Raw genomic sequence first — 27,734 nt, 5'->3', positions numbered from 1 at the left:
CTTAGATGCATTTTGCAGTAACTACCCCCCTGCGCTTAGGGAGGAACAACAGGGGTTGGGGAGAGCTTGTAACATGCCCAAAGTAAGTTAAGGGCTTGTACTTGTGCAAAATGAATCCCGTGTTGTCAGGGCGTCAGAGCAATTTTAGGTTGTGGGGGGGGGGAGGGGGCAAGATATAATTTTATTTTGGCGCACCCCCGTCCAACTTAGCTGTTGCTGGGGAGAGGCAAGTCGGTTGCACGAGGGAGGAGGCCGGCATCATGGTAGAAGGGGAGGCCAGGACCACCAGGGAGGAGTCGGCAACACCTGCCGTGAGGGGGGCGGCGCTTAATAACATGGTGTCTGCTCTCAAGGCTGTCAGAAACCCTCCCAGCGTGCACTACTGCTACTGGTCTCTCCTGGTGTAACCCAGGCGCATATACTACTGTTCTCTCCTGGTGTAACCCAGGCACATATACTACTGGTCTCTCCTGGTGTAACCCAGGCGCATATACTACTGTTCTCTCCTGGTGTAACCCAGGCACATCTACTACTGTTCTCTCCTGGTGTAACCCAGGCACATATACTACTGTTCTCTCCTGGTGTTAGCCAGGCACATATACTACTGTTCTCTCCTGGTGTAACCCAGGCGCATATACTACTGTCCTCTCCTGGTGTAACCCAGGCACATATACTACTGTTCTCTCCTGGTGTAACCCAGGCACATATACTTCTGTTCTCTCCTGGTGTAACCCAGGCGCATATACTACTGTTCTCTCTTGGTGTAACGCAGGCACATATACTACTGTTCTCTCCTGGTATAACCTAGGCACATATACTACTGTTCTCTCCTGGTGTAACCCAGGCACATATACTACTGTTCTCTCCTGGTGTAACCCAGGCACATATACTACTGTTCTTTCCTGGTGTAACCCAGGCACATATACTACTGTTCTCTCCTGGTGTAACCCAGGCACATATACTACTGTTCTCTCCTGGTGTAACCCAGGTTCCCTCCTGGTGTTACTCAGGCACATATAATACTGTTCTCTCCTGGTGTAACCCAGGCACATATACTACTGTTCTCTCCTGGTGTAACCCAGGCACATATACTACTGTTCTCTCCTTGTGTAATCCAGGCACATATGCTACTGTTCTCTCCTGGTGTGACCTAGGTGCACATATACTACTGTTCTCTCCTGGTGTAACCCAGGCACATATACTACTGTTCTCTCCTGGTGTAACCCAGGCACATATACTACTGTTCTCTCCTGGTATAGCCCAGGCACATATACTACTGTTCTCTCCTGGTGTAACCCAGGCACATATATTACTGTTCTCTCCTGGTGTAACCCAGGCACATCTACTACTGTTCTTTCATGGTGTAACCTAGGTGCACATATACTACTGGTCTCTCCTGGTGTAACCTAGGCACATATACTACTGTTCTCTCCTGGTGTAACCTAGGTGCACATATACTACTGGTCTCTCCTGGTGTAACCCAGGCACATATACTACTGTTCTCTCCTGGTGTAACCTAGGTGCACATATACTACTGGTCTCTCCTGGTGTAACCTAGGTGCACATATACTACTGGTCTCTCCTGGTGTAACCCAGGCACATATACTACTGTTCTCTCCTGGTGTAGCCCAGGCACATATACTACTGTTCTCTCCTGGTGTAGCCCAGGCACATATACTACTGTTCTCTCCTGGCGTAACCCAGGCGCATATACTAGTGTTCTCTCCTGGTGTAACCTAGGCACATATACTACTGTTCTCTCCTGGTGTAACCTAGGCACATATACTACTGTTCTCTCCTGGCGTAACCCAGGCACATATACTACTGTTCTCTCCTGGTGTAACCTAGGTGCACATATACTACTGGTCTCTCCTGGTGTAACCTAGGTGCACATACTACTGTTCCCAGATGAATCCTTTTAAAGTCCATTAGGTTTTTTATCTGGATGTATTTCCCCTTAAAACATGCACCCTGTTTGTCTTGTCCGTCTGCTGAAAAGAAAGTACATATTGAGTGATTATTCCTACAACAAGTAAGCACAGGGATCTGTAATCAGAAGCTGCGGGAGGTTATTTCTGCAATAATAACTTTGTATATTGCTACGTATTGTAGAAACAGTTTCAGGCTGATGAGATTTTGGCATAATTTAGGTACGTATGCATGAACTGGCTTGTCCACTATGCAGGGGAGTATATAAGTAGGATAGAAAGTAGGAATTGTTTTATTACTTTTGTCACTTCTACACAGTACGCAAAGAAGACAATCAGACACTGGTAATTGCATTCACCATACAGGACCAGTGTAGGGTATTGTGAACTTATTCATGCACGCACACACACTAACATCAAACACTGGAATTGGATCTGGTGCACAGGATATGAGAAGTGGTGCTGTGCATCATTCCCCATATATACAGAACACTGGGCCTTATTCAAAGTTGGACGCTAGTGCGGTAGCGGCTGCGAAGTGAAATGATGCTAATGCTGCAGCCGATGGCATGTCTACTGAGATGCCCAAAGATTGTGGTGGTAATCCGCTGCAGTACGCAAACAGCCGCGCCATCGGACATTAGAGAATGGGTTCTCAGAATGTCCGACAGTAAATGACTGCTGATGTCAGTGGAACTGCATCTTCCGATATCTGCTGTGGTCGCTTGTAGAAATACTTATTTGCAGGTACGGGAGGTATCCCCCCAAAAATGGGAATTTTCAGGGGATATCCTGCAAATAATAGTTGATAAATAGGCTCATTAGTGTTCTTTTAATATGAGTTGATAAATGACCGTAAGCGAGAGGTCACATTAGTCATTGTACACAGATTCGTTATGTGACACACGGTAACCTGGTGAGCGCTCAGTACAGGTGTCAGGTAGGGGCTGTGTGCACAAACCATGAGATCCCGCTGCACCTGGTGAGTGCTCAGTACAGGTGTCAGGTAGGGGCTGTGTGCACAAACCATGAGATCCCGCTGCACCTGGTGAGTGCTCAGTACAGGTGTCAGGCAAGGGCTGTGTGCACAAACCATGAGATCCCGCTACACCTGGTGAGTGCTCAGTACAGGTGTCAGGTAGGGGCTGTGTGCACAAACCATGAGATCCCGCTACACCTGGTGAGCGCTCAGTACAGGTGTCAGGTAGGGGCTGTGTGCACAAACCATGAGATCCCGCTACACCTGGTGAGCGCTCAGTACAGGTGTCAGGTAGGGGCTGTATGCACAAACCATGAGATCCTGCAGCACCTGGTGAGCGCTCAGTACAGGTGTCAGGCAGGGGCCGTGTGCACAAACCATGAGATCCTGCTTCACCTGGTGAGCGCTCAGTACAGGTGTCAGGCAGGGGCCGTGTGCACAAACCATGAGATCCTGCTTCACCTGGTGAGCACTCAGTACAGGTGTCAGGCAGGGGCTGTGTGCACAAACCATGAGATCCCGCTACACCTGGTGAGCGCTCAGTACAGGTGTCAGGCAGGGGCTGTGTGCACAAACCATGAGATCCTGCAGCACCTGGTGAGTGCTCAGTACAGGTTGTCAGGCAGGGGCTGTGTGCACAAACCATGAGATCCTGCTTCACCTGGTGAGCGCTCAGTACAGGTGTCAGGCAGGGGCCGTGTGCACAAACCATGAGATCCCGCTGCACCTGGTGAGTGATCAGTACAGGTGTCAGGCAGGGGCCGTGTGCACAAGCCATGAGATCCCGCTGCACCTGGTGAGCGCTCAGTACAGGTGTCAGGCAGGGGCTGTGTGCACAAACCATGAGATCCCGCTGCACCTGGTGAGCCCCCAGTACAGGTGTCAGGCAGGGGCTGTGTGCACAAACCATGAGATCCCGCTGCACCTGGTGAGCGCTCAGTACAGGTGTCAGGTAGGGGCTGTGTGCACAAACCATGAGATCCTGCTGCACCTGGTGAGCCTCCAGTACAGGTTGTCAGGTAGGGGCTGTGTGCACAAACCATGAGATCCCGCTGCGCCTGGTGAGTGCTCAGTACAGGTGTCAGGTAGGGGCTGTGTGCACAAACCATGAGATCCCGCTGCACCTGGTGAGCGCTCAGTACAGGTGTCAGGTAGGGGCTGTGTGCACAAACCATGAGATCCCGCAGCACCTGATGAGCGCTCAGTACAGGTGTCAGGCAGGGGCTGTGTGCACAAACCATGAGATCCCGCAGCACCTGGTGAGTGCTCAGTACAGGTGTCAGGCAGGGGCTGTGTGCACAAACCATGAGATCCTGCTGCACCTGGTGAGTGCTCAGTACAGGTGTCAGGCAAGGGCTGTGTGCACAAACCATGAGATCCCGCAGCACCTGGTGAGTGCTCAGTACAGGTGTCAGGTAGGGGCTGTGTGCACAAACCATGAGATCCTGCAGCACCTGGTGAGCGCTCAGTACAGGTGTCAGGCAGGGGCTGTGTGCACAAACCATTAGATCCCACTGCACCTGGTGAGCGCTCAGTACAGGTGTCAGGCAGGGGCTGTGTGCACAAACCATGAGATCCCGCTGCACCTGGTGAGTGCTCAGTACAGGTGTCAGGCAGGGGCCGTGTGCACAAACCATGAGATCCCGCTGCACCTGGTGAGTGCTCAGTACAGGTGTCAGGTAGGGGCTGTGTGCACAAACCATGAGATCCCGCTGCACCTGGTGAGTGCTCAGTACAGGTGTCAGGTAGGGGCTGTGTGCACAAACCATGAGATCCTGCAGCACCTGGTGAGCGCTCAGTACAGGTGTCAGGCAGGGGCTGTGTGCACAAACCATGAGATCCCGCTACACCTGGTGAGCGCTCAGTACAGGTGTCAGGCAGGGGCTGTGTGCACAAACCATGAGATCCCGCTACACCTTGTGAGTGCTCAGTACAGGTGTCAGGCAGGGGCCGTGTGCACAAACCATGAGAATCCCGCTGCACCTGGTGAGCGCTCAGTACAGGTGTCAGGTAGGGGCTGTGTGCACAAACCATGAGATCCCGCTGCACCTGGTGAGTGCTCAGTACAGGTGTCAGGTAGGGGCTGTGTGCACAAACCATGAGATCCCGCTGCACGTTTCTTGTGCCCGATTACACTCTGTCATACAGTAGCTCCTAGTTATTCTTCACAGAACATTGGGCCTGATTCAGGGATGGGCGCCATACCGATGTTTACACATTTGAGCGATTATCGAAGATCTGCGCATGCGTCTGAGTCGCACTGCGTATGCTCCAAGTTTCATTACCGATGTTGATCACAGTGATGATTAATTTTCAAAGTGACATGAGAGACACAGGCCGTTTGTAGGCGGCTACAGGGGGAAGGTAATGATGACAAATGCTGGCATGCCGCAACTGTTTTAGCGGTGTATATCAGCCTGCGACTGCGATTCTCTATGCAGTAAAAATGGCTTAGGCGTCTTATTTCCCGCTCCCTAACTACTGGACCATATAGTTACTCAGAGGTCCGATAATCGTGTGACGTGCGACCGATGCTGCGTGTTTGAACATAGGGCCTGATTCAGAGCCGCTCGTAAGCGGCCGCTCATTCACTATGAGCGATGTTCGCACATCTGCGCATGCGTATGGGTCGTAATGCGCATGTGCCAACCAGTCAGTGCGGTCGGAAAACGTGTGTTCGCAAAATTGCGAGTGCCGGCTAATTTGAGTGACAGGATGAGGCGTTTGTGGGTGGTAACAGGGGAAGGTGCTTGAAAACGGGGAGTGGAGAACCGAACGCAGGCGTGCTTAAAGGTCAAAACGGGCGTTTTAAGGGTGTGCATAATTAACAAAGCAGCGTCATCGGCCACGTCACTTGGTTGTCTCTTAGCCTGAACTGTTCGCATGATTGCGGTAGGAAAATCCAACCACAAGCACTGCGAGCAGTTCAGACGCCTTGCGATGTACTCGATTAATCAAATAAATAGCGGAGATGACGTAGGATGCGAGCGGCCAGGGGGCGTCTTTACAAAATAGCGAGCGCATGTTTCGTTCACTCGCTCAGACATAGAGGCGTCAACAGACCGCAAAGAGCGAGCGCTCAATTTAAATAGCCGTCCCCTTTTTCTGAACGAGCAAGCGCAAATAGCGTCCGGCTCTGAATCAGGCCCATGGTCGTTTGGATTTGAAATCCGCTGCTGGGCGTCCTAATACAAATCTAGGGCTCTGTGAAATTTGCATATTTTTGCTCGTCCGCTGCTTACAAATTCGCGGCGGCGGCATTAGCGTACTTCTCTGAATCAAGGGCCTTATTCAGGTTGGATCGCACGGCTACGTCGATTTTTGCGCTCTGCGCATCGTAGTGCGCGAAACGGCCCCTGCGGTCGCAGTGAGCACGCATTCCCATCTCATAGTGATTGACATAAAGGGAGTGTTTGGGTGTGGAGAGGGGGTCAGCGGAATGCAGGCGTGACTGTGCGTTTGAATGCCGTTACAGTGGCGTGAATAATTAAGCCCTTGCGATTACATACGCTGGCAGAGGTCTAGGTGGCGACAGGAAGTTTAGCAGTTTGTGAGGTCAGGTCAACCACAACTGTGCGAATGGCTTTGATGTTTTCGCTGAGTTGCGGATCCATGTCATGGGAAGTGGGCGGCTTTATACAGTGATGGGCGTCTTGGTATAGTGCTGCGATTGCCGTGCGATTGCATTCATTAGCGTATTTTCACAGCTAGCGGGTGCGTGCGAACACAGCCATGCGATCCGTGCTCAATCAGACCCCAAGCCCACTGTTGTTACAGCTTTGGGAAACCGCTGCATATCACTCACGCAAACTGTTTTACATAGCCGGATTAATGTGCTGAGTATTTATCGGTAGACAGCAATATCGTCTCCCCAAGTTCTTTTTCTAGAATGTTTGCAGCCATGGGCTCTGGGCTCTGCCTGAAACGACAACTAGTTGCCAGGTCAGAGATGTTCATCTGATGTGTAGGGGTGATTGACATGCTGCAGCGTTTGGGGGGCGGAACCGGAGCGTGCCTGGTCGCCATTCCCGGAAACGACGGCATGTCGCCTCTGTTCTCCGGGAGGGACGATGCCAGTGTCTGTGCTGGTGGAAGCAGATTCCTCGCCTCTTGCTTGACCAAGCACCGGCCAGGCTACAGGAAGCTTCAAATATGGTGCCGGGTCGCGAGCCAATCACAGTTCGCGGACCGGCAGACAATCAGGAGCGGCTGCTACAGCTGCTCCTGATTGGATGCCACTCCGTGATCTCAGGTTAGCTTATGGCCGCTGGCATTGTATCTATCCTTGGCCGCTGGTGCAGCATTGCCTCTCTCCCCTCCCTTGGGGCCCGGGACTCGAGGCCCAGACACCCCCCCCCTCTGATGGTGGCCCTGGTAACGGCATCACCAAGGGTGTACACACTTGCCGAAGCCGGTAGAATGGCCCCCGCTGACGATAACGCTCACTGATGTCGCTGATGAAGCGCGGGATCGCATATCGTCAGCAACATAGCGGGTACACACTGCCCGATGTGGATGATATGGATCGGACGACATATCTTCTAGTGTGTGCCCGGCTTTAGTCCTGTAACAGCCAGAGAGATAACAACTGGCACTCGTCTGTGTAATTTGTGTTCCCCGTTCATTGGAGCACGGCGTTAGATGCTCTGGGGTATATTTACTAAAGTGCGGGTTTTTAAAAGTGGAGATGTCGCCCATAGCAACCAATCAGATTCTACGTAACATTTATCTAGCACCTTTTAGAAGATAGTTGCTATGGGCAACATCTCCACTTCTCAAAATCCGCACTTCCCACCATTCTGCACATTAAGGACCCGATTCAGAGTTGCACGTGGCTATGAGAGCGTTCACACTTAGGGCCTGATTCAGAGGTCGACGCTAATGCCGTCGTGACGGTGACTTTTTACTTTGCGCTACTGTGACTTTATTCTAATGTGCAGCTGATGAAATTCGTACAGGGATCCACCAGCTGCAGTGCTAATCCACCGCTTTGCATTAAAAGTCGCACCATCGGATGCACATCGATTGCACCATCGAATATTGCACCAGCCCTATGGACCATATGGAGGTACGGGACTGTCCGTCTGAACGATGATAGCTGTGTAACCAAGCGTACGGGTACCTGTGTAAAACTGAGGGCCTGATTCATACCCGGACGCTATGCTGCGCTCGCTCGCATTGAGCGATTTTTCGCAATCTGCGCATGCGTATGAATTGCAATGCGCGAGCGCGAACCAGTCAGTGCGATGGGAAAGTGCTCGCCCGTAGCCCGCAGTTGGGCCGCTATTTTCAATGACAGATAGTGCTGTTTGTGGGTGGTAACGGGGAGGTGCTTGAAAACGGGGGTGTGGATGTGCGAACGCAGGCTTGCCCGACCGTCAGAACGGCGTTTAATGGGTGTACATAATTAGCAAAGTAGCGTCATTACACACGTGACTGGGTTGTATTTTAGCCTGAACTGCTCGCAATTTTGTGGTGGGAAAAGGCTACCAGAAGCGCTGCGAGCAGCTCCGATGGCTCTCGATGTTCCCGATTAATCCTACAACTGCCGGAGATGACGTGTGTTGCGAGTGGTAAAGTAGCGTCTTTATACAGGTGCGAGCGCATAGTGCGGCCGCTCGCTATAACTTAGTGGGCGGCTTTACGCGACGCAGTGCAAGCACATGATTTAAATAGCCGGCCCCTTTTAGCCAGCGAGCGGCCGCAAATAGCGCCCGGGTCTGAATCAGGCCCTGAATACGCTCCTAAGTCTGCAAAACTATCATTCAAACTTGGCCTGCTCAGTTAGGGAAGCCCTGCCTCCCATGGCACCCTGCTGCATAGGGAAGGACAGACGGACTCATGTATGAACACACCACTCCTCTCATGCATTATTAGCAACACACAGCCTTTGACATATATTGATGTGAAACTGCCTCTTCACTTGCTCTTTAAGACAAGGGCCTGCTGTTCAACATTACGATGGGCCTATTCTGAAGGACGGCCCCTCCCATGTTATTAACTACAGATTTGTCTTCCCTGAAATGGAGGGAAAATAACCTCTCTCTCGAGCAAATGAAGAATTAAATGAACAGCAATGATTAATTATTTCCATCCCCAACAGTAAATATATTAGCTCTCATGACTGGAGGATCCAGGCTGCTGGGGTTTTTTTTGCCCCCAGACTACGGCTCGTTCTGGTAATTGTGTTTGGTGCTGGGTCTCTTCATCGGGATTGCCAGGTGTTTTGGGTCCCATAGACCCACCTTTCGAACCTTGATAAATCGATGCATTGAGAATTATGATGACTGATATCTGCTGTGTTAGTCTTTTCTTACATGACCCCTTTAGTATAACACTGCTGTTTACACTTAGCTTTAGGCTTGATAAATAATAATCCTCTTTAATCAGAAGGTATGGAACGCCTTTATGTGAGGCAGCACTTATGTGGAATCACGTGACTTCTCAGAGGTACCATATACACCGGAGCATCTATCCCAGAAGGCATGGAAAGGGTGGAATTGGGAGGCAGGACAGCATGGGTGGGCTGCGTTAATATTTGTTGTCCTTTTACTATGTAGCTTTCCCCGGGCACAGATCCATCATTTCTGGAAAAAAAAAAAAGAAAAGAAACAGCTAAAGAAAAAAAATATAGTTTTCCTTCCAAAGACCTAAGTGTCCTTCACAGCGTGTTTTCCAAAGAAAAATTAGAGCGTTTCTTCCTTATTAGGGCACACCTCTAGAACGTAGCCTCACCTCTAGCTGCTATCTGCCAGAAAATGACTATATTGTACGTTTAATGGGAACATCGCTGATGGATTAGGATAGACTGAAGCCTATTTGGCACAGGAAGGCTCGCGTGGTGGATTCCTCTGTCTGAAAGCTGTATTGATGTATCTGACGCCCTTATCTGCATCACCTCCTTGTGAGACATGCACTGCTCTGTGTTATCCTGATCTATTGCACAGATGTATAAATGTGTTTTCTGTAAAACTAGCCCCAAACGATAAGAGAAAAACTCACATTATAAATGTAGAAATGATAAGTGGGAATTTGGTTTTATACCGATATTCATTGGCAATATCGGCTATCGCTCAAAGTGGCCGGTACGATATTGCGTTGCCTATAGTTTAAGCAAAGGACAGTCTGCGATCATTGCGGTGTTTGTTCTAAGTACAGTACATAGGGGCCTATTTGTCTCAGTGCTAGTGCTCTCTATGGGCTTGATTCAGAAGTGGATGCTAACTGCACGCAAAGCCGATGTTTGCGCAGTTGAGCGATTATTTGCTGTTTCGAAAACCCCTACTGTGCATGCATTAACTAGAGTGTACACTGGCAAGGGAGAAGCATGGGCATTCCTGACTGGGAGGAGGCCTGAGGTAAATAAAAAAATACTCTCATGGCCATGTTAGTGAAAGCAGAGCTGCAGCCCGAGACGCCATGTTCAGTCTGAGTTCAGATGGAGACGCTGCGCCTTCTATAGGCTGGTGCAATTGTCTATGGTGCACCGATGGTGGATTGTTCAGAACCACCGGCGGTGTTACACCATGCACGGGCAGTGAAAGTGGGCGTCTCAGGGCATGCACATTGCGGCGTGCGCTAGTTCACAAGTGGAAGGCTGAAGCTAGCATTCGCATATCATCACCAGCGGCTGCATTAGCGTCCTCATCTGAATGAGGCCTGATACCTCTGTATTGAGGGAATTATCATATAATGCTACAGAATACGTTCATGGCACTACAGTGCTTCAACTTCTGAGTAAAATATCCCTCCGCCGTGCATGGTAATACTATTGTTTCATTCTGTGGTAAAATAAAACTACAAAACATATTTTGTCGTCAAAACAATTCATTTTTCAGTGTCTGCAAAATGGTGGCGGTCACCGTGCCCTTTCCTCATTTCCAGCCGAGAAGAACATGTGGCATTGTTTTCCAATGAATGGAAATAACACATCCTCGTAATTAACTGCATACTCTGTGAGGAATTTTTATGAACAACATTTTGGGAGGGGAAACAAATGTCTCAATAATTTTCTGCCTGGTGTCAATGTCGTTAATGCGTTGGATCTGGTTTTGGCCGCCTGTGACTCCCCCCTTCCCCCCAGCTGTTGGTGAACATCAAGCCGCAGCATGGATTGCCAGCCTTTGGGTCATGGGCCTTTTTTTTTGCGGGCAAGGCATGCTGGGATTTGAAGTTCCTCCAAAGCTGGAGACCCGCTGACTCCTCCGTTTGGAGTTTGACTGACTAACCCCTGCATTTTTTTGTTTCTTCTCTTTCTTTGCCTGCAGCAGCTACAACCTCACCTCTCTGAGGCTGTACTATCAGGTGGATGACACTGAGGACAACCCTTACATCTGCTCATCTCACCGAGACAACGGGATGCTGAAATGCCAGGACATCCCCCCCAAAATTGACTGCTCCAATTTCAATTTTCCAGAATTCAGCAGCAGGAACAACTGTGACCTAAATCAGTACTACAATGTATGCAAGCCTGGAGATGTGAATCCACACAAAGGGGCCATTAATTTTGATAACATTGGCTATGCCTGGATAGCCATTTTTCAGGTAAGCATATTTCAATTTTCCATTCAATTCATAGATTTCTATAATAATAATGACTCAATAATGGGCCTCATTCACTATGGATCACAACTGCCAATGCAATAGCGATTACGCACATAGGGCCCGATTCAGAGCCGCTCGCTCGCGCTGTGCATTCGCAAGTGGCCCGATGTTCTGCGTACGCGCACGCTTCGTTCTGTGCGTGCGCAAACCACACACTGCGATCGCAACCCTCTCGCTCGCCCAGCAAAGGCAGCCCAGGGTAACGAGTGACAGGAGAGGCCGTATGTGGGTAGTTATAGGGGCAGGACACTAATAACGGGGGGGTTGGAGATGCGAACGCAGGCGTGCCTGGGTGTTTCAACACCGTTTTAGAGGCGTGCGTAATTAACAGGCAGCGTCATAGTACACGTCACTTGGCTTTTTTTTTACACTGATTTCCTCGCAATGCTTGCGGTAGGGTAAAGCTACATGAAGCACTGCGTTAGCATCCGAAGGTGCTCGATGTACCAATGTTTTAATACACTTCCTGGAGATGACGTGTTGCTGGTGGGCGGCTCTGCCTGTGCGATTGGGTGTACGCTCAGACTAAGTGGCCGCTCGCAAAGACATGGTGGGCGTGCTTATGCCTTGGTGAGCGATCGCTTCCCGTGGCGTCACTTTGAGAAATTTGCATGCGAATCCTGCGAGCGTACGCAGATAGTGAGCGGGTCTGAATCAGGCCCATAGTCTCACTGCGATAGTATGCTAATTCATTGCGATCGCTATGCCGCCGCTGCACTACACAAGGACGCCCACTTTACCTTACACACATCCATAATCCTTAGCAAGACTGCGAAACCATCGGTAACATCGAGTAACATCGCAGCCTCACGCACACTTGCACAAGCTCTGACCTTACTCAGAGATGACTAACCTCGTCGCACGCTATGAGTCCTCAAGCTGCGTAAGGCATCGCAGTGGATAATGTATGCACGACCCTGTAACAGCGTTCAAACGCAATGGCACACCTGCTTTTCGCCGACCCACCCCCTTGTCACACCACCTACAAACGCCACTTCCTGTCAATCACTCTGCGATGGGTCTGCGCAATCACTGTGAGCGCAGTCCTGATCGCAGTGGCCGTTTCGCGCATTGCAATGTACATGCAGTACACGACAGTCGGCTGATTGCGTGCGCACTAGCGGTTGCGATCCTTGCTGGATCAGGCCCAATGTCAGCAGTTTTGAAGATGACATGGGCACCTTGGAACATTAGGGCCCACCATTGGAACTATTAATAACTAGAATGGTCAGACGGTGATAACAATGCTCTCTCTGTGCCGCTGTGTCGTCACATGATTCGGGGCTCCTCACCTTGTCTCGCTTCTTATTTTCCCTGCAGGACCCCTCACTCATTGCTCAGTCATCGATAGCACATTTTACATTCATGGTCCTCTCTCAATTTCAGGGTCTCTTATTTTATTACCTTTAATCGTATTATATAACCTCATTTATATCCTGTAACTCATGTACCGGCAGGATAGCACATTCTCCTACTAACTGGGGAATTCATGCTCATATGTGGCTTTCCAGCTGCCGTTGAAGTACAGCATGTCCTCTCCGTGGCATGGCCAGCTTGGCATCGAAGTGGCTGGGCAATAACACAGGGCCTGATAGAGAGACAGACGCTAATGCAAACGCAGCGGCAGTTTCGCACACACGGACCGCAGCTGTAAAAATATGATAATGTTTCCAAAGCTTACCCGAGCATAGGGACGCCCACGGCTGCCTTCTGATATCCGTCCGATGACAGCGTAAACATCGGTAACATCGACGCAGATCGAGCAGCCACGCAGCTTGTAAGTCATGTCATGTCTGACCTGTCTGAAATGCTGCAGCTCACCTGACACGGCAGAGGGCTCTCATGCTGAGAACGCGATCCGAATGGCTAATTTATGCACGCCCATGAAAGGGCGCTTAAACGGTCAGACAAGCCTGCGTTGACCTAACCATCCCCCGTTACCTCCCCCAAACACTGACTTCCTGTCACTCACTTTGCGAATTAATCCTCTGTGCGAGCGCATATCACGAAACAATCGCTGTGCATGAGCAGTGCGACTTACAAGCATGCTCACTGGCTAACAATCACTCGATCTGCGTAAATATCGTCCGGTGTTGCGTAAATCTCTAAATCAGACCCATTATCTATAGCTAAGGCGGTTCCAGCAGATTGTGTCGCAGTGGCACTAAAACATTCCGTCATTTGCTGTTTGCAGTGATTTGATCAGTTGTACAATGCAAAGGAGCCACTTCCTAACAGTCAGGTCCAGCAGTGAGTATGTACTTAGGGATCATGTAGTAGCATAGGGCCTCATTCAGAGTGTGTCGCTGGTACTCCCGCATCTGCGATTTCTGTAGCTGTGGATGTGCGGAAATATTCTAATGCAACAGCGGCCGGGGCTCGTACTGAGATGCCCACCTGAGCCATCGCAGCTTTTCGCAACTGCGTACACATACGCAGTATCGGACTCAGATCAGGTAAACGTCGACTCCTTGAGTGAGTCTATGGTCACTCAGAATGTCCGCCTAAAACGCCGGAGCCCTGTTTCCTACGAAACGGTCGAAATACGCCTGTGTTTTTAGCCGACACTCTCCGACAAACGCTCCCAGTCTGTCAATCACGCTCCCAATAAAGACTGCGGTAAAGTACCTTGACCCATGCGCACTGCGATCTCAGTGGCAAAAATCACTCCATTTGGGAAAACATCGGCATAGCGGATATCTCTGAATCAGGCCCGTAGACAATAGAGATCACCGACTGCATTCTGGTACAAAATTTCCACTGGGTCACAGTAACCAATCAGCAATCTGCTTCTCTCCGCTTACAAGTTACATAATGGAAGCAAGCTTCTGATTGGTTCACTACTAATATTGCAACTAAACTAAATTAAGGTAAATGAACCGATTAGTTTACAAGGAGGTAACTGTTTTCCCTTTTTGGTCAAATGTTTATAAGCAATGCTGATGGCTGAAAACAGCATTATCATTTTACATTTCTAAAGAGATGAGATAACGATTTACATCAATGCAATAACCAGCTCCGGTATCTCTAGCAGGAACACTAAACTGCATCATGTATCAAGATTGGGTGTGTACGCAATTCTTTAATAACGGTTTCCCCAGGTTTCTCAGCAAAAATAAGAGTAACTAATTGCTAATAGATTGTTACATGTCACGTGGCTGTATAGTTTCCCAGTTCGGCATGGCAGTGTGTTGCTGCCTATGGCGTGACTGCTTTCGTCTCTATCAGTGTAGCTGTGAGTAAAGAAAAATGTTACAGCTTTGAATGTAAAATGCAGATAATGCCGCTTGCCAAGCGAGAGATTGACAGCGGAGATGAAACCATGAGGAAATTGACTGCTGGGTGTTATGTAGAAACACGTTTCGTCTTAGAGCTGCTGCTCGCCGAGTCGAAATTTATAGTCGTGCAATTCAGAGGGACCACGATGCATTTATTATAGTTAATGAACACTGAACCATCCCACAGTCACGGTACAGTATGCTGCTAACGCCACACTGCTGCCATGGCTCCGGTTCCTAGAGTATAAGGAATATACTATCCTAGCTCCTGTAATCAGCTGCTGTGCCTGGCCAAGCACGGAGACAGTCACTGCAATCCCCAACCTGGGGGTAGGGGGGAGAGTAAAAAGCCTAATATGTCAGAATAGAATCGTACTACTTGTTCTTGTTATTTTTCTAATTGTTATAGTCGTGATAGTTTTGATGTAATAATAATGTGCTCCCGGGTTTACTGGTCAAACCGTTTGTAGAAATGATTTGCTGAAATTCACAGTATCTGTTAGCAGGACAATTACTGAGGAGGAGATCTTAAAGAGACAGGGCAACCAGGGGCGTAGCCAATACTTTCTGGGCTCCATAGCAAAAGTTTGAAAGGGTCCCTGTACCAATGCTTCTAGAGAGACACCTCGCTGTAGCAGTTGTTAATTATATGCCCCTTTATAGTGCCCTAGTTCATTTTCTGAACCATAGTATTGCCCTAGTTAATGTTATGTCCCATATTACTGCCCTAGTTCACATTATGTAACACTGTAGGGCTGCCAGTACACATTATGCAACACAGTACTCTCAATTCACATTATGACATATAGTGCCTCCAGTTCATACGGTGTCATATTACAGTGCCCCTTGTTCATATTATGTCACAGTATAGTGCCTGCAGTTCACATTGTGTCACATCACAGTGCTCTCCAGTTCAAATTATGCCAAATGACAGTGCCCCCAGTTTAAATTATGCCACAGAATAGTGCCTTCACTTCATATCGTGCAATATTACAGTGCCCCAGTTCATATTATGTCACATTATAGCGCCCAGCAGTTGATATTATACCACACTACAACGAGCAGGTCAGCTGATGCCACATTACAGTGCCCTCTAGTTCAGATAATGCCACATTACAGAAATACATTTGCAGGTCCAATAGAAGGGGTTGCTTGATTCCATAAAGTTTAACAGAACTAGTTTGTAATGGTGGTAGCTTCATGTCAATATGTCTAGTTACAGTTGCTGAGTACTCCTGCTGCGGGCCAAGTGGGCAAGGAGAGGCCCGAGTTACTCTAACCCATTTTTATGTATGGTTTTGGAAGGGGGGCCCTAAACCAGTATCTTGCCTAGGGCACAGCATGGTCCTAATCAGACTCTGATTACACCAAGGGTCTTACTCATAGGAGCCTACTATTGCAGCCAGGGGCGACGAGAGGGGGGGGGAGCGGGTACAAATTACCCGGGCCCGGGTCCGGCAATGCCCCCCCTCCCTTCTACGTCACAGTAGCCCAGCACATGCTACTGTGTACTGGGCTGCAGTGGGAGACTGCTCGCAGCTGCTAAGCAGCAGCTGGGGCAGTCTCCTATGCCTATCACGCTGATTGCGCCCCCCATTGGCTGTGCGCCGGGCTGAGGGGCTCACAGCGCCCCCCTCCCCTGCTAAAATGTTTTTTTTATCTGTGGTTTTTTTTCCTAAGGTTGCGTGGCCACGCCTCCCACGATTAGGCCACGCCCCCTGTCACATGGGCCCGGCGCAGCTCTTGGCGGCCCTGATTGCAGCCGCAACTGCGTTGTTATGCTATTGCCGCTACTGACGTTATTCATGCAGAGACGTCCACCGTCTGCGACGCTAATATGCCAATGTGCATATTAAGTCGCGCCATCAAGCATTGCAACAGCCCCTATGGAGGTGCAGATCATCTATCTGGACATTGCCGCCGGTGTCAGTGCAACCGCGTCACGCAGTTATTGACCGCGACACGTCCGCAGCTGGCTAGCCAATTCCCTGTTACCTATTAGTAATGCCCACGGGAATCTACAGCTCTTGTGTCCAAATTCGTTCTGCGGCTTAGAGCGGTAACCATTGGGTCGGAAGCGCAGTACGACTCGGATGTGTGTGCAGGCTGAAAACGTTGGACACTTGCGGTATTGACACTGCGTCCACCATTGAATCTGGCCCTAGGTGTCTCAGCAGTCATGCCGTATGTGGGATATGTGTCAGGGTTTTATCTATGAGATCAGTCACAGTCATCTTATACCGAACAGAGGGCCTGATTCAGAGCCGCTCGTAAGTGGCCGCTCGTTCGTTCCGAGCGATGTTTGCACAACTCCGCATGCGTACGGATCGTAATACGCATGCGCGAACCAGTCAGTGCGTCCGAAAATCGTTTGTTCGCTAAATAGCAAATGCCTGCTATTTTGAGTGACAGGAGGAGGCGTATGTGGGTGGTAACGGGAAGGTGCTTGAAAACGGGGAGTGGAGATCAGAACGCAGGCGTGCTTAAAGGTCAAAACGGGCGTTTTATGGGTGTGCATAATTAATACAGCAGCGTCATTGACCACGTCACTGGGTTATTTTATAGTCAGAACTGCTCGCAAGATTGTGGTAGGAAAAACCAACCACAAGAATAGCGAGCAGTTCATACGCTGGTCGATGTACTCGATTAATCTAATAAATAGCGGACATGACGTAGGATGCGAGCGGCCAGGGGGCGTAGTTTTCCAAAAAACGACCGCAAGTTTTGTTCGCTCGTTCAGACCTAGAGGCGTGAACAGACCGCAAAGAGCGAACGGTTCATTTGAATAGCCACCCCTTTTTTCTGAACGAGCGAGCGCAAATAGCGTCCGGCTCTGAATCAGGCCCAGAGGCCATTTTGGTTTCACAATTTTTACCTCCAGATACATCTTATGGGATAACAGAAGCCTTTTTCATGCTTTCTCGGTCGAGTTTGTTTTTAGCCATAATATTATTCAGAAAGAACCCCTTATAGTCTAATTAATAACTGAAAATGAAAATGGTAACTTAATGCGTGTCATTACCTGGGCCTCAAAACCTCATGAGGTAGAATTAAGAGGGAACATTGTCAGGATTTTGCTGATAATTATGCACATTATCTTCCAATGGGACTTTAATGAGTCATCCAGCAGTAGATCTTACTGTTGGTAGCGCTGGAGGAAAAGCCAATTTTATCACCTGCGAATGTTCTTCCTGATAAGGCGTATAATTTGCTTGCAAAAACCTACGTATACAAAAGACCTAAAAACACATTAAGGCTCGATGAAGGCCTAAAAAATTGTTGTAGTTTTTATTTTCCTTTTTCAGAGGCTGCAGGCAGCGGTGACCATGTCTAGGTTTCTCCTGAGAGAGGCCCAATTACCAACACTACTGCCATAGCAGAGGGCGGGAAAGGAAAAAAACACTATAACTAAAAAAAAAAAAAAAAAAAGTATTTTTTTCCTTTGATAAATTATATTTAAATATTTCCATTTTTTTCTTAATTCATTGATGGAATGATTTACTTTCTATATTTTTGGGGGAATTTGTAACTAGACGACCAAGTCTGGGCACAGGTCCAGGTCACAAATGCACAAAGTGAAAAATAAAATGGCCGGCAAAGCGGTAAAAGACCTCTTACATCTGCCAACCAGTATTGCCACTGAGCTGTCTTAGCAAAAACAATTTTTGAGTAAATTTTGCCAAAAAGATTGTCTATCGCTAAGGTAAGTTGCTATATAAAGGCTTTCTCTTTGCCCAGTATTGATAGATAGGCCCCAAATGTTGTAAAAAAAAAAAAAAAAACACATTGACGCAAAGGGCGGGTCTTTGATAGAGCAGTACAGCGGCCATTATTTCCACACCCCTTTCATTGTGGATCTTCACAATTTAGGTAGGTGTCGATGGAATAAGGACTATTCTGTTCTTGGCCTCTGTGGGGTACACAAGCGATTGCCGACCTCTCTGCGCAGAGTGCAAGCTGCGCAAATATCTTCTCTTTGGTTTACAGGTATAAGTCTTGAGAACGTTGTAATCCACTAAGCAATATTTTTTCCCCTGAGGTAACTCCGTTGAGAGGTTATTTGAGAAATATTTATTTTTGAAGGCCGGACAATTCGTTGAAAATTTGTTTTCACATTGCAAGTTTATAGGCACGCGAGAAGATTTAGGATTTCTTTGGCTCACTGAAAAAGCTAAGCTGCACCCCCTCCCTCCAATAACTCGCAAATCATCCAGATGGGCAATGATGTGACAGACACTGAGCGAGTCGAAATGAAAAAGGGAGATCTTTCATTTAACGCTGGTGACAGCGCTGCTAATCAGATTAGACTTGTCATGCATGAGGTGTGTGACAAAGTATTCTGCCGTGTAACTCTTCTAGCACAGGGAAGGCACCCTGACTTCTTTCATAGGCTTAAAGTGAACCTGCCAGCTACACATACCAGAGGCAGCCATTTTGTTGACTGAACCAATATTCCACCCAATGACGTTCTAGGAACTAGTGACGTCACAGAGGCAAGAAGCTTTGCAAAAGTTACACTGGCTAATCCTTGGACTATGGGACACAGTGCCTGATTCAGAGCCGCTCGTAAGCGGCCGCTCGTTCGCTCTGAGCGATGTTCGCACAACTGCGCATGCATATGGGTCGTAATGCGCATGCGCAAACCAGTCATTGCGGTCGGAAATCGAGCGCTCGCAAAACAGCGAGGGGCTGCTAATTTGAGTGACAGCATGAGGCGTTTGTGGGTGGTAACAGGGGAAGGTGCTTGAAAACGGGGGAGTGGAGATCCGAACGCAGGTGTGCCAAACGGTCAAAAGGGCGTTTAATGGGAGTGCATAATTAGTAAAGGAGCGCCATCAACCACGTCACTTGGTTATCTTTTAACCTGAACTGATCGCACTGAAAGCGGTAAGAAAAACCTACCACAAGCACTGCGAGCAGTTCAGATGCCTTTCGATGTACCCGATTAATCTAATACATACCGGAGATGACGTGTGTTGCGAACGGCAAAGGGGCGTCTTTACAAAATAGCAAGCGCATTTTTCGTTCGCTCGCTCAGACATAGAGGCGTCAACAAACCGCAAAGAGCGAGCGCTCAATTTAAATAGCCGGCCCCTTTTTTGGAACGACCGTCCGCAAATAGCGTCCGGGTCTGAATCAGGCCCACAGTTTTCTGTTTTTTAACAAAATGGCTTTTAAAAAAGAAGTGTTAAAATGAATAATAAATTGCTTCTGTTTCCTTAAAACTTGCTGACCGCCATGTATGGCAGTCACACAGGATGGAAGTGGCCCCGTACAGTCATACAGGATGGAATTGGCCCTATGTAGTCAGTCACACAGGATGGAAGTGGCCCCATACAGTCACACAGGATGGAAGTGGCCCCGTACAGTCATACAGGATGGAATTGGCCCTATGTAGTCACACAGGATGGAAGTGGCCCCATACAGTCATACAGGATGGAATTGGCCCTATGTACTCACACAGGATGGAAGTGGCCCCATACAGTCACACAGGATGGAAGTGGCCCTGTACAGTCATACAGGATGGAATTGGCCCTATGTAGTCACACAGGATGGAAGTGGCCCCATACAGTCATACAGGATGGAATTGGCCCTATGTACTCACACAGGATGGAAGTGGCCCCATACAGTCACACAGGATGGAAGTGGCCCTGTACAGTCATACAGAATGGAATTGGCCCTATGTAGTCACACAGGATGGCAGTGGCCCCATACAGTCACAAAAGGATGGAAGTGGCCCTGTACAGTCATACAGGATGGAATTGGCCCTATGTAGTCACACAGGATGAAAGTGGCCCCATACAGTCACACAGGATGGAAGTGGCCCCATACAGTCATACAGGATGGAATTGGCCCTATGTAGTCACACAAAATGGAAGTGGCCCCATACAGTCATACAGGATGGAATTGGCCCTATGTACTCACACAGGATGGAAGTGGCCCCATACAGTCACACAGGATGGAAGTGGCCCTGTACAGTCATACAGAATGGAATTGGCCCTATGTAGTCACACAGGATGGAAGTGGCCCCATACATTCACAAAAGGATGGAAGTGGCCCTGTACAGTCATACAGCATGGAATTGGCCCTATGTAGTCACACAGGATGAAAGTGGCCCCATACAGTCACACAGGATGGAAGTGAACCATACAGTCACACAGGATGGAAGTGACCCCATACAGTCACACAGGATGGAAGTGACCCCATACAGTCACACAGGATGGAAGTGACCCCATACAGTCACACAGGATGGAAGTGGCCCCATACAGTCACACAGGATACAAGTGTACCTGTGCAGTCACACAGGATGGAAGTGGCCCTATGTAGTTACACAGGATGGAAGTGGCCCTATGTAGTTACACAGGATGGAAGTGGCCCCATACAGTCACACAGGATGGAATTGGCCCTATGCAGTCACATAGGATGGAAGTGGCCCCATGCAGTCACACAGATGGAAATGGTTGCATACAGTCACATAGGATGGAAGTGGCCCCATGGAGCCACACAGATGGAAGTGGACCTGTGCAGTCACACAGGATGAAGTGGTCCCATACAGTCACACAGGATACAAGTGGACCTGTGCAGTCACACAGAATGGAAGTGGCCCCATACAGCCACACAGAATTGGAAGTGGTTGCATACAGTCACACAGATGGAAGTGGACCTGTACAGTCACACAGAATGGAAGTGGCCCCATACAGTCACACAGGATGGAATTGGCCCTATGTAGTCACATAGGATGGAAGTGGCCCCATGCAGCCACACAGATGGAAGTGGACCTGTACAGTCACACAGGATGGAAGTGGTCCCATACAGTCACACAGGATACAAGTGGACCTGTGCAGTCAGACAGGATACATTTGGGGACTAGGGAGGGGAGACAACTTGGCGCCTCTTTAGGAAGATTCAGGCCTTGTGGGCTCCTCCTGTGTGTTGGGAGTCCCTGGGCGACCACCTCTGCCTATAATCCAGTCCTGAGTGTTCAATGAGGACGTGTCGACGGAACTGCAGGCTATGCAGAATAAGCGTGAATACGCCTGTTTTCAGATGGATCTTTTGTGCCAGGGATAGGGCTGAGGAAAGTGCGCAGTGATGATGATGATGGGTGTCAGACCAAGCTCATATATAGGGGCAGTGCTTGCACAGACGCGTACAACTACATATGGATTAATATACACATTTAGTTCTCTGCACACATTTAGCAGGAGCAATTACGGCTGACGTGCCTTTAAGGCCTGCGTGTTTTATTTGTTTTAAAATACATCCGGTAAAGGACACAACAACAACAACATCATATAAAAAACATAATCAAACACCTATAGCCTATTGCCGTGACCCAACATACCACCAGCTCGGACATTGGTTAACAAGGGTCAGCAATCTTCTGCGCCGACACATACAATAACACAGCTTATTAAACTTATTTACTCCAGAACAAGGTCTCTAAAGACATCTACCTGCAAATCTAATCCTCTGAATTCCTGGAAATTGAGAGAGAGAATACCATGGATTATCTACAGCTCAGGAGTGCGGAGGCGACGATGGCGGCGGCAGGACCACATAGACGGAGTAATACAAGCGCTGATTACTGAGCGGAGAGGAAAGGCTCCTCTGGCTTGTCTTTCATGAAATAGATGTGCCCCAGTTCACTGAGCCCAGTAATGGAAACAGAAATTGCTGGCAAATTGTTGTTGGCACATTGAAAATCCACATCATATTTCTCTCAGTTCCACGTTGTAATTATTTAATCTTGCCTCTATTATTCTCTAATCTCGTTACGGCTGCAGCGGAGGAAATACAGGTGTGCTGCGATTTGTAACTCTGCTACAGGCAATGTGATTCATTACAGATGTACTTGGTATATATACTGTATGTAACCTGTGCATTATGGGCTGGACGCAGTGGCAATGTATTGGCTTCTTTTCAGGACGCTTCCCCCTGAGAGGGATAAAGGGGTCTATTTACTAAGCAGTGTTAGGAGACAGAGTGAAAAGTGATAAGAAAGTGATAAGGTGCCAGCCAATCAGCTCCCAACTGTCATTTTTCAAACACAGCCTGTGAGATGACAGTTGGGAGCTGATTGGCTGGCACAGACATCACTTTCTTATCACTTTGCACTCTGGGGGTCATTCAGACCCACTCGCGAGCGGCAGTACGCTCGCAAGTGGGTCGATGTTCCCCACTGCGCATGCGCACGACGGAGGGAGCTCCGTCGTGCGCATGCGCGAGACCCGGGGAGCGACGGGCTTTCCATCGCTCCGAGTCTCGCACCAAAGGGGGCGTGCTGTCGATGTTGATTGACAGCACGCCCCCTTTGGTGGGCGTGCCGGGGGTGTGGCGGCCAGACGGAGGCGTTCCCATGGGAACGCCTACCGTCTGAAGCCGGCCCCACTGACATCACTAGTGATGTCAGTGGGAGTGATTTTGGCTCCGATAGAGCCAAAATCACTCTAGGGCTTGCGGCAGGGAGACCCTACCGCAGGGTCTCCGTCGCAAGTCCGATGGTCGTGATGGTCAAGACCATCGCGACCATCTTTTTGGCCGCTCGCATATGCTGTGGGTGGTCACCCACAGCTATACGAGCAGCCAGGAGGCCGCTCCATTTTCATGGAGGAGGGCCCTGATTCAGAGCGAGCGCTCTGGTCAGAGCGTCCGGCTCTGAATCAGGCCCTCTGTCTCCTAATACTGCTTAGTAAATAGACCCCCTAATCAGATCAGGTGTTAAACCCGCAAGTCCCTCTCTCCGGGGGCATTGCAAAGGACAGCTCTTATCGGGAGAGCTGTCCTTTGCCATATTGTAAGTACATATCGCGGTAATCAACCGCGGTATGTATCGCATATGCGATGCTTAGTACATCCCGCCCTAAAGGAGCAACTCAAATGATTATTTTTTTTTTTTAAATTGCGCAATTCCAATAATTTTCACTGTTTTGGGCTCATTGGAAGAAGTAATATTCGCATCTCAGTTTGTGTTTCCCATAACACAGCGTAGGAGATAGCAGAAAAGCCCATTGATAAAGCTGTGTAGAATAGATAGCTGTTTTATTATTTCCTTTTGTGCTTATTGATGCAAGATGCATAATGGACAAATGCTAATTAAAAGTATTCCCATGGTGCAGTGCAGTTTAGTGTTATGTGTGATCCTTATCAGTTGGTTTGTTCCGTTTAAGATTCTTGTTCACATTACGCTTATGAGGATACATTAGGAGGAGGGCAGAAAAAAAAACTGCTTGCAATGTATTTTTAACAATCTGAGAAACCTTATCATGTCTCTGTGTGATCTGGGGTAAAAACCTTCAATAGTTTATACTTTATTCTAATCTCCAGCCATGAGAGAGGGAGAAAACGCTGTCTAGCGCAACCTTATGTAATGAATTATGCTTAACGAGTTCAGTTTTGTAACATTCTCATTTCCAGATCACTGGATTTTAACCGACGAGTGCGAAGTTTTATAGTTATTATTATTATTATTATCGTTTAGTTATATGGCGCCACAAGTGTTCCGCAGCGCCTTACAAAGTACATAAACAAATAGGTTAATTTACAGTGACTTACAGAACAATATAATACAATACAGTACAAGGATAATGTACATTGCTACATTTGCGACCATAACACCCAGATAAGCAACAATGCAAAGCAACCAAGTGTTACGTGCCCTGGTAGAGAGTAAGAAGTAGATGAAGGTAGAGTAAGGAGAAGCACAAGAGGGTAGAGGGCCCTGCTCATAGGAGCTTACATTCTAAGGGGGAGGGACAGACAGACAGGGGTGACACAGATGGGGTAGGCAGGGAGGATTGAGTATGTAGCAGCAAGTTAAGATGAGAGCTGGAAGGCTTTGATGAAAAAGTTGGTCTTGAGAGCCCGTTTGAAGAATTGAAGAGAGGTGGAGAGTCTGATGGGAAGCGGGAGAGAGTTCCAAAGGTGGGGAGCAGCACGGCCAAAATCTTGGAGGTGGGAGTGGGAAGAAGTGATCAATTGGCATGAGAGGCGGCGTGCATTTATTGAGCGAAGAGGGCGGACAGGAGAGTGAAGGGAGAGGAGATCAGAGATGTAAACAGAAGAGGAATGGCTGAGGGCTTTGCAAGTGAGTGTGAGAACCTTAAATTGGGGTCTAAAAGGGAAGGGGAGCCAGTGGAGAGCTTGTAGTAGAGGGGAGGCAGATGCAGAGCATTTTGAGAGGAAAATGAGCCTAGCAGCAGCATTGAGGACAGATTGGAGAGGGGAGAGAAGGGAGTTGGGGAGGCCAGATAGGAGGAGGTTACAGTAGTCCAGTCTGGAGATGACCAGTGAGTGGATGAGGGTTTTAGTGGCATCCTGGGTGAGAAAGGGTCTAATCTTGGAAATATTTTTAAGATGAAAACGACAGGACTGTGAGAGATACTGGATATGTGGTTTGAAGGAGAGGGAGGAGTCCAGGGTAACTCCAAGACAGCGCACTTTGGGGCTAGAGGAGATAGTTGTGCCATCAATTGATAAAGAAATGGTGGGAAGTGTGGTTATGTAGGGGGGTGGGAAGATGATTAGCTCAGTCTTCGACATATTAAGTTTAAGATATCTCTGGGACATCCAGGAAGAGATGGCAGAGAGACAGTTGGAGACACGAGTGAGGAGAGATGGAGAGAGGTTGGGGGAGGAAAGGTAGATCTGAGTATCATCGCATAGAGATGATATTGGAGGTCAAAAGAGCTGATGAGTTCCCCTAGTGAGGATGTATAGAGTGAGAAAAGGAGAGGTCAAAGAACAGAACCTTGGGGAACACCTACTGCAAGAGGCTGTGGGGGAGAAGAGGAGTCATGAGAGGAGACAGAGAAGGATCGGTCAGAGAGGTAGGGGGATAGCCAGGAGAGGGCAGTGTCACGTAGACCAAGGGAGTGAAGGATTTGCAGAAGGAGAGGGTGGTCCACAGTGTCGAAAGCAGCAGAGAGGTCAAGGAGAATGAGAAGAGAGTAGTGGCCCTTAGATTTAGTAGCAAGGAGGTCATTGCTGACTTTTGTGAGGGCAGTTTCAGTGGAGTGAAGAGAACGGAAGCCAGACTGAAAAGGGTTAAGGAGGGAGTGGGAAGAAAGAAAGGTGGTAAGGCGGTTGTAAACAACACGCTCAAGGAGCTTGGAGGCAAAAGGGAGGAGAGAGATGGGACGGTAGTTGGAGAGAGTGTTAAAATCAAGGGTAGGTTTTTTTAGTATGGGGAGACAAGGGCATGTTTGAATGCAGACGGGACAGTGCCTGATGATAGGGTGAGATTGAGGAGGAGGGCAAGATGGGAGCAGGCAGAAGGAGAGAGGTAGCGGAGGAGACGTGAAGGGATAGGGTTAAGGGGGGGAAGACTGGATGAGGGACATTACATCCTCTCCAGATACAGGGGAGAAGAAAGTAAGAGTTGGTAAAATGGAATGAGAGGGGTGATCTGGGAAAAGAGGAGGTGGATGGCAAAGGGACTGGTGGGATATGAAGTCCTGACGTATGGAGTCAATTTTAGATGTAAAGTAGGTAGCAAAGTCAAGGGCAGAGAGCGAGGAGGGGGGGCGAGGAGGGGGTGGGCGGAGGAGGGAGTTGAAGGTGGTGAAGAGACGTTGGGGATTTGGGGACAGAGAGGAGATGAGGTTCTTGAAATATGACTGTTTAGAGAGGGAAAGCTCAGCAATGTATGAGGAGAGCATAAATTTGAAATGGAGGAAATCAGCCTTAGAGCGTGATCTTCTCCACTGTCGTTCGGCAGTTCGCAAACACTTTTGAAGGTATCTGGTGCATTTGGAATGCCAGGGTTGAGGTGTAATTCTGCAAGGGTGAATAGTGATTGCCGGAGCAACAGAGTCCAGAGCAGAAGTAAGGGAGGTATTGTATAGGGAAATGGCTTGTTCAGGGCAGGAGAGAGACAGGATAGGGGAGAGAAGTGAGTCAAGCTGGGAAGAAAAAGAAATGGTGTCAATAGCCTCAACGTTACGCTTAGTGATGGTGGCCTTACGAGGTAGAGGAAGGGAAGGAGAGAGGGATAGGTTAAAAGAGAGAAGGTGATGGTCAGAGAGGGGGAATGGGGAACTGGAGTAATCAGAAATATCACAACGGTAAGTGAAGACCAGGTCAAGCGAATGCCCACTCACATGTGAGGGTGAGGAGGTCCATCGGGAGAGACCAAATGAAGACGTGAGGGTAAGGAGTTTGGAGGCAGAGGCTTCTGTGGGGATATCAATAGGAATATTGAAGTCACCTAAGATAATAGTGGGAAGGTCAGAGGAGAGAAAGTGAGGGAGCCAGGAAGCAAAGTTGTCAATGAATTTGATTTCTGAGAGTTTGTGTCCTACACTGTGTGATTATTGTTCCAACCAAGGGCTTAAGTTCATACCAGGAGTTGTTGGTGCCCCCCCTCCTCCGCTTGCATTCACTACCAACACTCCAGCAGCACCCAGTCACACAATCTCCTCCCCCTCCATTCACTTCCAACACTCCAGCAGCACCCAGTCACACACTCTCCTCCCCCTCCATTCACTACCAACACACCAGCAGCACCCAGTCACACACTCTCCTCCCCCTCCATTCACTACCAACACACCAGCAGCACCCAGTCACACACTCTCCTCCCCCTCCATTCATTTCCAACACACCAGCAGCACAAGGACACACACTCTCCTCCCCCTCCATTCATTTCCAACACACCAGCAGCACCCAGTCACACACTCTCCTCCCCCTCCATTCACTACCAACACACCAGCAGCACCCAGTCACACACTCTCCTCCCCCTCCATTCCTGTCCATCACACCAGCAGCACCCAGTCACAAACTCTCCTCCCCCTCCATTCCTGTCCAGCACACCAGCAGCACAAGGACACACACTCTCCTCTCCCTCCATCCACTACCAACACCCCAGCAGCACCCAGTCACAAACTCTCCTCCCCCTCCATTCACTTCCAACACACCAGCAGCACAAGGACACACACTCTCCTCCCC

At 48.9% G+C, this 27,734-nt stretch overlaps 1 protein-coding gene across 4 annotated transcripts in view; it reads left to right on the top strand.

Moving 5' to 3' along the window:
- CACNA1H (calcium voltage-gated channel subunit alpha1 H) overlaps positions 1-27,734 on the top strand; it is a 577,698-nt gene that overhangs the window by 362,744 nt on the left and 187,220 nt on the right. For all 4 annotated transcript variants that reach the window (XM_088464812.1, XM_088464813.1, XM_088464811.1 and 1 more), the window contains one exon: positions 11,175-11,451. In XM_088464812.1, the coding sequence (XP_088320938.1) occupies positions 11,175-11,451 (277 nt within the window). The remainder of the gene's footprint in view (positions 1-11,174; positions 11,452-27,734) is intronic.

This window comes from Taudactylus pleione, unplaced genomic scaffold (genome assembly GCF_031769625.1).
Source record: "Taudactylus pleione unplaced genomic scaffold, aTauple2 ptg000061l, whole genome shotgun sequence".
Taxonomy (NCBI): Eukaryota; Metazoa; Chordata; class Amphibia; order Anura; family Myobatrachidae; genus Taudactylus; species Taudactylus pleione.
This window is presented reverse-complemented; position numbering and strand designations above follow the sequence as displayed.